This window comes from Camarhynchus parvulus, chromosome 3 (genome assembly GCF_901933205.1).
Source record: "Camarhynchus parvulus chromosome 3, STF_HiC, whole genome shotgun sequence".
Taxonomy (NCBI): Eukaryota; Metazoa; Chordata; class Aves; order Passeriformes; family Thraupidae; genus Camarhynchus; species Camarhynchus parvulus.
In genome coordinates, this window is record NC_044573.1 from 77216654 (window position 1) to 77229962 (window position 13309).

At 41.6% G+C, this 13309-nt stretch overlaps 1 protein-coding gene across 1 annotated transcript; it reads right to left on the reverse strand.

Annotated features, from left to right (window-relative positions):
* Positions 1-179: 179 nt before the first annotated feature.
* SLC66A3 (solute carrier family 66 member 3) lies at positions 180-8259 on the reverse strand. Its single transcript, XM_030945708.1, has 7 exons — positions 7981-8259; positions 5819-5901; positions 5305-5374; positions 4622-4679; positions 3331-3451; positions 2142-2183; positions 180-268 (listed from the first exon to the last, which is right to left on the reverse strand). The coding sequence occupies exons 1-7, from the start codon at positions 8121-8123 to the stop codon at positions 180-182; spliced, it is 606 nt and encodes a 201-aa protein (XP_030801568.1). The 5' UTR covers positions 8124-8259.
* Positions 8260-13309: the final 5050 nt, after the last annotated feature.

Sequence of the window (13309 nt, forward strand, 5' to 3'; positions counted from 1 at the left end):
TAAGAGAAAGTAAGCATGAATGTGCTATACTGTAAGTCTGTAAGTACTGTAAATACTATAAGCATGCTGAAGGGTAAATATTAGAGAAAGAGAGCTTCCTCAATCTTTGAAGAATTCTTAAATTTGTTAGGCTTAATTATATTTTTTATGGTAATGATATGTGTGCTGATGAGTGTCGTCTAATCAGTCTTTTTAATCTTCCTGTAGTGCAGGATTGTGGCTGTGACCCAAATATTGAGAATGAGCATGACTATGAAACGGATGAGAACTAAAAGAGAAAAAAAATATTGTAAGCATAAATCAAAAAAATCAACTACTGTTACAACACTGGTTTGTAAATTTTTGCTGGTGTACACACAGGCTGGTTCACATTTGGAAACTGTTTTCAGCAAATTAGTTTCAATTACCATGTTCAGGAATCCACACATTCTAAGCATGAATCCAAGCATTTAGCACTTGATCTCTTTCAGAGATAGCTCAAAATTATACACTCCAGTACCTTTAATTCTTTTGTAACCTGGAGAATAGTACAAGCATGAGAAGCCTCATATAAATTTATATGTACATCAAAAGTTAAATTCAGAGTCACAGCTCACATGTCCTTTATAGCTGCATGTGTTATTTATAATAAAAGAACTACTCTCTACTGCTATCTCTTAAGTTTAGACTTTGAGAAGACAGGAGATACTTGGATCTGTCAGACTTTAATGACAGAAAATCTGACAACTGACAAATAAGCAGTTTTTCACTGATTTAACCTGGGTTAAATCAGCTTTAAACCGTAACAGCACAGTACCTGTACCTGTGAGAAGGTATTTAAAGTATAGGTATGTCTGATGTTTATTTGGTAGGTGGAATATTCACAGAAATGTACACAAAACTTTGTTTCAGAACTATGTGATATCTGACTGTTTCCTATGTGTCAATGTGTTCAGTGTTGCTACTTAATGGGAAACATTTTCCATTAGAGCAGGACAGCATCAGTGTTTGCTGCTGGCCCTTCCATGTGCCAAAGTGGATGGTGCTGTGTTTCAAACAGCACCTTTACCTAGCACCAGCTTTGCTTTCCTGGTGTTTTCTCCCTCCCCACAGTGAACCCCTCCCTCCCACTCAGTGTAAATGTGTAGCTGTGGGTGATGTGGACTCAGTACCTGACTCTGACCAAATCCCTGCCTGAGCATTTTGCCAAATCTTTGTTGACCAGCTAACTGCAGAGCCCCACAAACTCCTTACCTTGGCAAAGAAAAAGCAGCAAGCATGGGGGTGGAAATGTGGGCCAGAAATGGGACTTCCCTTTCCAGTGAAAGACCCACTTGAAATGCTTGCAAAGCTACAGCTTTATTGGGCTGCAAAGGCTGCTTAAAAATTACAAAATCTATTCAAGTGATGTTTCTGATGAAAGAGTTTTGAATGAGAACAAGGAACCACCAGATGAAGTACAAAGGGATTGTTACTGTTCCTGCATCCACCAAGCCTTGATTTTGAACAATTTACTGAAAAATCTGTGACATTCCCTAGCTCTTGTGGTTTTCTCAGGATGGTAAGAAGCTGTTAAATAAATCTGTTTCATAATTTGTTGGAAATTATATATTTTAAGTCAGTTTTTAAAAATTTCTTACTAGCCTACCATTTCATTTTCAGCCTGTCATAAACTTTCTGAATGGAAATTTGGACCTAAAACTGTTCACATACTAAACTGAACTTTAGTTTTCTAGAAGAAATTTTTAATTCAAAAAGCTGTCAATAAGTGAAATACTTATTACTTGAAAATCTCATTCAAGTACTCAGGTTTTCTAAAGTTGTATTTGACTATATTTATTTATTTATTTATTTATTAAATTAGTACATATTTTAATACTTTAATTCTGTTATTTTCAGAATTAATTTTGTAGTGCTTTTGCCATTGGAAAAAAAAAAGCCTTTTGGACCAGTTGCACCACATGACGAGCATAAGCAGTTTTCTGGATTTTTTCTTGATGTCTTTGCCTGATTTGTAATCCTGTGTAACTCCTGCCCTCACCACACTAACCTATCACGTTCATGGTTTGTTCTTGGGAGACTTTAAGTGTTTTGCAAAACAACTAAAAACTCCTGTGGCAGCTATTCCCTTGAAAAGGCAGAGAATTCCATACTTCACTCACCTGCGAAATCCTTTGTAGTCATTAGAGTTGTAATAATTCTTGCTGTAAATTGAATGAATTCTGATTAGTGGAACACATAGGACACATTTATACTTCTAAAAAATTATGAAATATCTGGTTTTCAACAGATCATCTTGCATGAAAATACATACTGTACACATTCCCACTTTTAGTGTGTCTACTCTTCACTATTTTGGTTTTAGAGATCAAGCTCTCAAAACTGACTGACAATGTATTAAGGGTCTTTTTTAATGAGAAAATCACAGATATAATTAGAAATTTTACATCTAAATATAATTAGAATTTTTACAACTATTACACTAGATTGGTCATGGTCAGTTTACTGCTTTTCTTTCTGTTCAGCCCCTCCTTCAGGAGCTGACAGTGAGCTATACCCACAGTTGAGTTAGCATGACTTAACCATTGGGAATGTTCATGTGTGTGTTATTTCAGGTTTTGCAAATACAAGGAATTCAGCTTCCCTTCCCATAAGGAACCTAAATGTTAATTATTTCACACTTGCAGCAGAGTAAAAGCATTTATAAAGTTTACTGTTGCTGTTCACCATAACTTCTAATTACTGACTTTTTTTCATGTAGAAATAGATCCAGCATCACTGGATGATGAGTTTTATAGTGAGAATATTTTAAATGAGTTTTGTGAAGATGCAAAAGGCACTTCTGACAAACAGCTGTAGAACTGTTCATGCAGACCCCTGGGGAATTGCCACAGGAACTCCACAAATGACTGTTCATAAATTCTGTCAAGAAATGTAATTACAAGTAGCATAGAGCTAAAGGTATTTGGCATTAAGTGTGTATTTATTTGTAGACAGCTTTTCATAATTAGCACTGTCTGACTGTATACCTGAAATTTTAGCATCTTTTCAAGCTGGACCACTAGTAACTTTATTAAATCATAGAACATGGAGAAACTTGCCTCATAAAGACAGCCTTTCAGTTATTTCCATTCCCCTTCCCTTGGTCATATTCACACTTTAAGTCATTGGTTTTTATCACTGGTGTCAAAGATAAAACCTGTTTTCAAGAGACTGTATGTTATCTGAGTCCCAGGTGTCAGCACTGAGGGAAACTAAGGCAAGATCTTCACCTACTATGACTGAGTAAAGACCTATGAAAACAGGAGCTAGGAGAACTCAGTACTTCACTCCAAGTTGTCTGTAGCTTACCTGCAGAGGCATATACAGACAAGCCCCAGGTCAGGGCGCTCGCCTGTCCGGCATCTTTGGTCTCCCAGAGATGCTGCAGCTGAACCAGCTTACTGGCTGCACTGATGAGCGTGCACAGATTCTGAAAAGCAGGTGAAAAAGAGAGAGAACCTCTGCCTCTGCCATGTTATTATCTGAATAGGAGTAGCTTTTTCATTTAGAATTAAAAAAAATTGACACTTTTCCAGTATTTGGCAACCCAAGTGCTTCGGCTTCTTAGTAAGGAACAATGAAGCAAAAACTGGGAGTTGCCATAAACAAGGACTCATTTCTGAGGTACTGCCCAGCAAGAAGCTCAAAGAGCACAGTTGCTACTGTGGATGACAAATGCTTGACAGAGGCAAATGCAGTAAGAAGCAAAGAAACAAAAAAAGCCTCTCAACCTGCTCCATAAAACTGTTTATAGAAGTCACCTAAATGAGACTGACCTAGTCTAAACAGCAAGGTTGATTCAGACCATCTGTTATCATTAGTCTGGCAAACCAAACCATAAAGGAATGAGAAAACTGACAAGAATGTGTGGAAAATTAGTCCAGTTGGAGGGAAAAAATAGTAACAGGAATGCACTATTCACTCAGTCCCCCTTTCAAAGGGGATTTTGCAAAGGCAGCAGGTAGAGAGGACTCCACACAGGCCTTTGCGCCATGCCTGGATTTCTGCTGCAAGTAAGGATCAGCATAGGGCTTGGAAGCTTTTCTCCCCATCTGTATCACCTTTTGCATTAGCAGATCCTGCTCATCTCAATTACTTTTTTACTTTCTCTCTCCTGCTAAGAAAAGACCATTTTTAATTTGTAGGTGTTATCAGATTATATTTTTCTTGCAAAATTGTATGACTAAGGGGGGAAAAAGAAGTATGTCACAATCCCTGTTTCAAACTCTTTGATCCTCTATTCTCTTCCTTTTGTGTTAAAGGTTTATTGGTTGGGATTATGACGTTAGGACTAAAGTGGCAGTAGAATTTCAACATTTTAAGTATTTGCTAGTTTTAATTAAGGCACCACCAAGTAACAACTTATCTCAGAATATGCCTTTTTTCCCCCCATAGAGTCTCTATTTTCGATGCTATTTTCCAGCTACTTGCAAAAGAAAGAACCTGTATCTGAAAACTGGTTAGTTATTCTGAAAGCTAACCAAAATGACAAATTCTTCCAAGGACATATATATAGGAGAGAGTCCACTAATAAATACTTCCAGAAAAAAAAAGTCATTTCATGTGAAGCTCTAATTTCAGATAATCATGTAGCACTTACCATGGCCAGATCTATTATCCACTTCTGCAGTGTTATCAAATACCAGCCCACGCAATATCTTACATTACATTAAGTTTCACAGCACTTAAATTATAGGATACAGAGTTCTCAAAACTGCCTGAGGAATAATATTTTTTTAAACATCTGGAAATAATCTTATTGAAACTTTTTAACAGACTATGCAATCAAGATAAAACATATTCAGAACTGGTTGAAACACTAAGTGTTCCTATTTTTCACACTGTCTGGTCAAATAGTGTCTGGAGTTTCTCAAAACCTGCTCCAAAGCACAAGATTTGAGATTTAAACCCAAGTCCTATTTAGAAAAAACCCAAACAGTGCTGTCTTTATTGTAAGTACAACTGCGTGGGCAGGAATTTTTAAAAAATTAATTTAAAAAAATAAAATCTCTACTCTGCATCCCTGTAGAAAGGATGTAAATTATTAATTTGGTTTACTCTTTATCAGTTGGGAGCCTTCTAAAGCAGAGCAAACATATAAAGTTTACTTCCTGCAGAAGTTTTACTGTGATCCCAGAAATCAGCATGGGAATGTGGAATACATGTTGAAGGGGGCTGAGAATGATTTACAATAGTAGCACACAAAAAATGATGACACAGCTGCTATGCAAAGAACTACCAAACAAGCCACATAAACCAAACCTCCCAGATTTCAAAGGATACATGAGTGCATAGAAACAAGCTCGTCTCACTTTTCCACTGAAATGCATAATACAGCTAAGGAGAATGACATCTGCAATAAACAAAAGATGGCTCGTCATAGAAAGGACTGAAGGGGCCCAACCCAATCCTAGATAGTTCCACTGGGCACGAGGTCTGTGGAAACTCCTTTCTTACAGCTTTTGTCTCTCAAATGTGATCGATGACCAAAATACTGTAAGCTCCAAAACTAAGCTTTTCTTAGAGTTTGGAGTGTTTAGTACATTTCTCTCCCATGTGGAGAAACCAGACAAAAGGATGAGTTTACACTGTGACTCCGTGTAATAATTAGCTTTTTCTCCTCTACCTGACCATCTCTTTCAATGGCATTTAAACGAATTCAGTTTTATATGAGATGTTAATTCCCTCTTCCCCCCAACTCCAGCATCACTGCAGTGAAGCACTGTACCTACACACAGATACTTGGAGTGCTGAATGAGCCCCACTTCATTTCCAAAACATGGCTTACGAAAATTACCTTGTGCAATGACGACAGGAAACTCCAGGTATGTCTCCAGGGGGTAACCATAATAGATCTGGTACCTCAGAAACACAAGGAAGCTGAACAGAGAGATACAAAACATGACTGCACAGAGGGACACAAATGCCTTCACAGCTTTTATATCGATTTTGGTGGTGCCAAAAGGCTCCAGATAGGTGTAGCCCTTGCTGTCAAACCGATCAAACAAAACACAGGCACACAGAGCAAGCCTGATCATTCTGTAATCTATTTCTGTTACCCTCACTGCTCACACTTCTTGTTGAGGTCTTTATGTCACAGTCTGCAAGGCATAATTTTATTTATTATAATTGCTGAGAAAGAAATAAAGGTTCCAGACCTAGGAGATACCTTCTCTCTGCAAGAGCCTTGGCACCTCCAGGATAACTCTGATTTCTTTATTTATGTCTGTAGTTCAATTTGTAAGCAAGTTTTATAGGGGGAGAAAATGTCTTTCAAGCTGTCTAGACTATACTGTCTATACTATACAGTGTAGCTCTACTGGTCAGACTAAGAGTCTGTTTCTAAGTGCACCAAACAATGGCAATTTTCCTTCCTGCCATTCCACAATACAGTACCTAAAAGGAACTGAACTTTTATGTTTTCTGTACTTCCAGCTCTCCTGCAAGTCCATGGGGTTAGACAGAAAATTCAAAGCTGTATAGAAAACAGAAAGGACTCAGAGCAGTTTTACATAAGAAAAAATATTATGGTTTCTGGTGTAGAAAAATGGCAGAAGGAACAGCCTGCCTTATAAGAAACTGGCTTTTACAGTATTCAGAATTTAAATATCTGAACTTCCCAGGAATGCTATTTGATGTAGAGTCAAATCAGACTCAGCCACCAGCACCATGTTGCTGTGTCACCCCTCACACCTGGTCACTCTATGTTGATTTCACAGAACCAGTCCAGCTTGTAGTGGTAGTCACACAGCTCCCTGCAACTGGATCCAAAGTATTTAAAGGTAGGAGGATAAACAGTCTACTAAATACAATAAATGTTTCAAAGAAGACCAGAACCTGTAGTTGTGTGGGTACCGTGGTTCTCACACAGGTGTTGAAGAGACATTTCCAGCTTCTGCATGCTCATCTCAAACATTACTTACAAACCCTTTTTAATGCAGAACAACGCACACAAATGATTGAAGGGCTGTCACCGCTTTTTGGATGAGACTGTGGCAGCAGTAATCTCTGCTGGAGCTCCAATTTGCTTCATTTATTCTGAGGTGTGTTAAGGGTAAACAGCAGCAACACGGGTTCACTGCTGCAGAGAGAGACGGGCGGGGAGCGGCCACGGCGGAACCTGAGGGATTCCGCACAGCTCCACTGAGAGATGTCTGTAAAAGGAGCTGTGGCCCCTGCCTGGAGACACGGCACGGGCACCCTCAGACACACCACGCCGTTTTTGTGAGGGGATTTTTGTGGGTGAAAGCCCCTTTCCTCGCAGCCGCCCGGCTGGATGTTCTGCCCACCTCCACCCCGCGGTTGGGCCAAGGCAGGGCTCTTCAAGTTGCTTTCTCTCGCTTGTAACCACACCTGAACGTGCACACACCGAGCTTATTTGTTTGTCGTTTCATACAATCCTCTTTAAGCAAGATTTAATAAGCCTAGCCCATGTAAGCTCATTACGGGCTCACAAGTCTTTGGAGTTTGACACGGCTTGTAATTTTCTTAAGGAATTATTTAAGTCTTACTGATTCGAGTGAGGGAAGCCTGTCTGACAAGTACAGCTACCTGCACCACAGGGTACACGGGCCACTGAATAACCTAAACACAGGCTTACACCCTCTGCAGCTGCTGTATGCACCGACATGCGTGGTCCTGGATGGTTTGGGGCAAGTTAAAAAAAGACGAGTTTCCCTTTAAGTGAAAAAGCGGAATCACTAAAACAGGAAGTTCCTTCCCGAAAGGCTCTGTGGGCTCAGCTGGCGGGGCTGGCGCTGAGCTCCGAACGGAGCGATGTGGCACGGCGGGAGCGGGGGGTGCTCGCCGCCCTCAGGCCGCCCCTCAGCGCACCCTCACGCCTGACCTGAGCCGCGGAGGAAGGAACGCATCCCCAGCTGCCGCAGCAGCCCCGCACCCCCGGCCGAGGGGATCCGCGGCTCCTCCCTCCGCAGTCCCCGTGTGCCCCCGCCGCCTTACCCGGTCAGCTCCAGGAGGAGGCTGCTCACGCTGAGTCCCCACGCCGAACCGGCCCTCAGCACTGCCACCAGCTGCGGCAGCTTGATGACGGCACACACGGCCCAGGTTGTCAAGTGCACCAGGTCCAGCAGCCCCGGCGCCATCCCGCTGCGGCGGCCCGGGTCGGGCAATCCGCGGAGAGGCGGGCAGCGTGCGGTGGGACGGTGGCGCCGGCGCGGCCCTCACGGAGCGCCCGGGGCGCCCGCACTGCCCGGGGCACGAGGAGGGGAGAGGCAAGCCCGGCGGAGCACCCGCGGCCCCGGCGGGAGGGGCAGCGCCACGGTCACCCCGGCCCGTGGGGCTGAACGCCGCGGTGACCGAGGGGACACCGGGGCCGCTGGTTGATGCCTCCCTATCTCTGACTCCTTCGGTGACCGGGCCGAGAACTGCTCCGGTCCAGGTTCGGAGCGTTGGTCCTGGAATGAGTCTGTTACCGTAAACAACATCCCCGAACAGGGATGATGTGATGCTGTGCCGGCCGTGGGCCATGTTCACCCCGGAGCGGTGCAGGTCAGCTCCGGCTTTGGAGCTGTAGGCTGGAGCTCAGTTTTCTCCCCCTGAGTAGAGTCCCCACTGCTCCAGCGCCCGTGGTTTTCAGGTCACTCTCTCTGGACTGCTGTGGAACTGATTCCTGCAGCAGGGATCGCACGGGTCTGACAGCAGCACTTTATTTTTACAAGAAAAATGTGAAGCAAATTAAAAGTTGCTAAATGCTGAACTTGTCAGAGGATACCGAAATTGGCTGAAATAAACTTTTTAACACAATTTCAAGTATTAGAAAGCAGGCATTCTTTACTTGTGGAGGACGCAGTGGATTTATTCTGTGCCTGGAGTGAGACTTTACAGCAGGGTTTTGTTCATTATAACTATACATATTCATTAAAACATGCTTCTTATTTAATATATAAATATCACTTTCCTAGAACTAACATGCATACATTCACCGCTTACTGGAAGTTTGTGGTTCTGGAGGCTTATTAAGGGGAATCTTTGGTGATTGCATTCTCTGAATGCTTTGATATTAAAGGTGATTTTCTCTTGAAGTTTTTTCTTTGTGTACGCACTGTTGTTTCTTGTTATATAAAATTCGCTAAAAACCCACTGTACGCCTCCTTATCTGTTTCTCCACAGCTGTGTTTATCATCCTGTGTGCATACCTTTACATTCTTTTTTTTTTTTTGCCAGTTAGTCTTTTAGCAACTTCGGGGGAACTGAAAATTGTTATTCTTTAAGTTATTTATCACAGGTTATTGGAGATAAATACAAAACATACATCTACCCACCGCACACAGTTACATACAAAACCAGTGAAGTTTTTGCACTTCTCAGTTTGTCAGAGCTAAATAAAGGTTATCCTAGGACCACACATTTGTACTGATTACACAGGGACAGAATCTTGGCTGTTTTGTGCCTGCATATGGCCAGGACTGTTCTGACTGTCACATCTACACCATTAATTCAGAGTTTCACATAGAATGTAATTGCTTTAACATGAGGGGTTATTTGCAGGCATAGCATTTCTTCTTTTTAATTTTAATTTTAATTTTAATGAAAGTTGTATTTTACTGTGATCAATAGTTCTTAAAATGGCTTAAAACAGGTATATTGCATTAATTCCACATACCCTTGATGGTATTTTAAAACTGTATTTCTCATTCTGAATTTGTAAATCACGTTTCCCTTAGTAATTCAGTCATAAAAGGAAGCAGGTATGTAGAAGTACATAAAATCTCAAAACTCAGAAATAAATAGCCCTCCAATACAAAATTCTTATGTAGAAACTGTGTTTCTGTTAATAAAATTCAAAGTAATCAAGCTTTTCAAAGACAATAAGCTAAAAAAAAAAAAAATTGGGTTCGATTTTCTTGATAAACTGAATTGTTCTTGATGAACTGAATTGCTTTGTGGGAGCATTATGTACTTGAAAAAAGTTGACAAATTGTCACACACAATGAAGTTATTTAAAGTTAGGTCTGAGGTGTAGATGTGTCTGTCATTTCAGATGATCTGAAAGTAACAGAAATATCTAAGATAGAAGTTGCATTCTTGCACTGCTGTGTGGATGCTGATCAAAAAAACCTGTAAGATTGTCAGTAATGTGTACTGCCTTGTACCTTTCTAGAGTAATCAAGAAGCTGAACTACAAACTATTAAGCAGCTCATAAGCCCCTTTTATTCAACTATTTTTATATTTAAGAAGTTTCTAAGTATTTTGCTTTAGTCAGCATTTTACCTTTTTAAAAACACATCCTGCTTTGCATTGTAAGCAATCAGATAACCAGGATGATTGACCATCTCCCCTGCCCTGTCTGTGTAATGGCCCTGCTCTGCATCTTTTCACTGCCCATGTGAGCAGCAGCTTAGGGGAGGAACAGATGTCACAGTGCTGGGCAGTTCTGTCCAAGGTCAGGAAGAAAAATTTAATCTGTGAGCACTGTGAGAAATTCTTCCTAGTCTGTCTAAATTATTTAGTTCTACATCAAGTTGCAGTTTTAGTGAGTTGCAGCAGAATGCAGGACCCCTTCAAATTACAGTTCCAGAAATGAATTCATAGCATCCAAGTCTCCAGTGCAGATTGTGAGTTCTGCAGCAGATGGGCAGTTGTTTAACACTACTGCACCTCAAATGGGAATGCACATGTTGATTCCTATTGAAAAAAACACAGAGAAGGAAAAGAATCTTCCTGTAGTAACTAAAGACAAAAAGCCAAAACATTTTTTCCCAAAAATGATGTTGGCTTATCACAGTTGAGTTTTTGAACAGAATCATGCTTTAAATTTTTTGAGTTTGCAAGGAATGCAGAGAGTGCGCTCTTGGTGGTTATTTCCACAGCCTGCCATGCTAACAGGGAATAGTTCATTTTATAGATAATTGATGTTTAAGCTCTAGGTTACATCCACCATTCAGGGACCTGTGCAGATGGGGACAGTCCCTGAGAGAGACATAAAAGGAAGGTTGGGGGTGGACAGAGTTGCCAGGGACAACAGGTTACAAGAGGCTCGTTTGTTTGCCCAGGGAAGGGAGCATGAACACAGTGTTTCAACCCATAGAGCTCAGGAAAGAAACCAGAGGAATTAGACATACCAGCACAGTTGCAAGGCTGTGAGCTCTTAGGGATCGCAGGGACAGTATGGCACAGCACATTACAGGTGGCAGGATTCAAGCTTTTTTGGAAAAGCAGACATGGAAATGAGTGGAAGTTGTGTTCTACTCAAAACAGTTTCTATTTGCCTGGAGCGTTCCCCTGCTTGTTGGAATAAGCACTGAGTTGATTGAGCTGAGAGGTCAAAATTGCTGGGGACACTGGCATGGGGAACACTGTGCAGGTACCTTCTATAAATTGTCTGATCAGGAAGAGGAAGCAGATGAAGCTTTAAATAACTACAAGGAACTCACAATTGTAGGTACAGGTTGCTTTGGAATACAAAATTGCTCTGCTATCTGGAGGAACACCCAGTGGGGTAAAAGCAGTCCAACGAATTTTTGTGGGTCATCAAGAGCATTCTTTTTTGACCCAGATGCTGGATTTATTACTCAAAAACAAAGGAAGGAAGAAAAAATAGGCAGTGTTCAGGTAAAGGGCAGCCTTGGCATCAGTGACTCCAGGACCTTAGAATTAAGACCCCAAGAGAAATAAGGAAGACAAATAGTAGAACAAAGATTCTGGGCTTCAGAAGAACAGAATTTGTCTTGTTTGGGAAATTGGTTTGTCAGGACCTCTCAGGAACATGCGATGGGGGCAGTGGAGATCAGGAGGGTGCATTGAAACTCAAAAGAACATGCTCACAGAACAAAAACTGGCTTGTCTGGTGAGCTGGAACTCCAGCAGGCGGAGGAACAGATTGGCTGATCCAGCAGTGCTTCCCTGAACTCAAACACCAAAATGGGAGGGCTGGAAAGATGGAAACAGGTATGAACCACCCAGGTGTGAGGGAATGGAGTTAAACACTGGAATAGTGGCCCAGAGAGGCTCTGACATCTCCACCTATAGAGATTTTCACAACTGAGCAGGACAGGGTCCTGAGCAACCAGGTTTGACATCAGCATTGGCCTTGCTTTGAGCAGGGGCTTGGCCTAGAGGCCTCCAGAGGTCCCCTCTGGCCAAATGACTGTGATTTCCTGTACTTCAGTCCTTATGCAAGCTGCATATTTGAGGCTCCATTCTACCAACAGACACATCAAGATTAAGACAAGGTAAAAATTATCAAGACTTCAAAACAAAGTTGAAAAAGGATGGCTATGATTTTAGGTACTCTTCACTTTTGATTGTCTTTGCTGAACACTTGTAGTGCCCAAGGACTGTGAGCTTTACTGGTGAGTAGTAGACTGATGCTCTGTGATAAAAGCTCACCTTGAGAAGGGGGTTATCTCTGTGCTGGGGCTCCTTGGTGGCACAATGACACTGCTTCAACTCTGATCTGAAGATCCTTCTCTTACTAAAGAAGTCCAATGGATCCCTGCGTGCTTCATGTTTGTGTTATGTTGTACAAATGTGCATGATGTGAGTATTAAAGAAACTGGAGGTTGCACGTAGTTTGTTGGTTCTGTCTGCAGTGTGTTGTATATATTTGTGGGAACTGAAAACATGACCTTATTTATATAAGGTTTACTTGAGGTTAGGCTGAACAGAAGCATAACAAATTGAATGAAAGTACTATAAGCAAAAAAAACCCCAAACCCTCTTGACTCAGTGTTTGGTCTGTGGAATGCTTTTCTGAGTTAACAGAAGACGTTAAGGCCATTCTGGGTAATGACATTTATCGAAAATAATATTGCTATCTAAAAAGTAGTACTGAAAGAGCCTAGAATGCCAAACACAGATTTTAAAACCTAACCAAAAGCTTAAAAAAGCTAGGATCTGGGAAGAGCAGAAGAGAAGGAAAATATCCTAACTAGTGTCTGTGTTAGAAAATCTGTGTTGAGCTTGTAGCCCAGAGAGGAGGTTGAGCTGGAGCTTTTGGATCTGGAACTGGTATTGTTCTAGATCCATACTGTATCTGATTTACCCAAAGAGGAGGTTCCAGCAAGAGTTGAGAGTGTGAGTATAGAAGGGCAGCAGCCCTTGCTAAGGTCCTGGTGAGTGATGCCTCCTGCACTCTTGCTAAATATCTTAAGATTCTCCCAGAGGGTGCAAATGGATCTGCCAGCACTGAGGAGCAGCTACAGTTACAATCATGCTTTATTCCAGCAAAGATTATCATCTCAGCAGGTCTGAAACACTGCCAGGTGTGGGTTTCACTCTGGCCTTTGTAGGGTTTTTATGTATCTCTATGGTAACACAGTGCTAGCA

Excerpts from the sequence above, each read along its gene's own strand:
- SLC66A3 (XM_030945708.1), bottom strand. The coding sequence starts at position 8,123 with ATGGCGCCGGGGCTGCTGGACCTGGTGCACTTGACAACCTGGGCCGTG. Across the intron at positions 4,680-5,304 it reads GCTTGTTTCTATGCACTCAT|ATATTGCGTGGGCTGGTATT; the intron begins GTATCCTTTGAA and ends ATGTAATGTAAG. Across the intron at positions 3,452-4,621 it reads GGATAATAGATCTGGCCATG|AATCTGTGCACGCTCATCAG; the intron begins GTAAGTGCTACA and ends CCTGCTTTTCAG.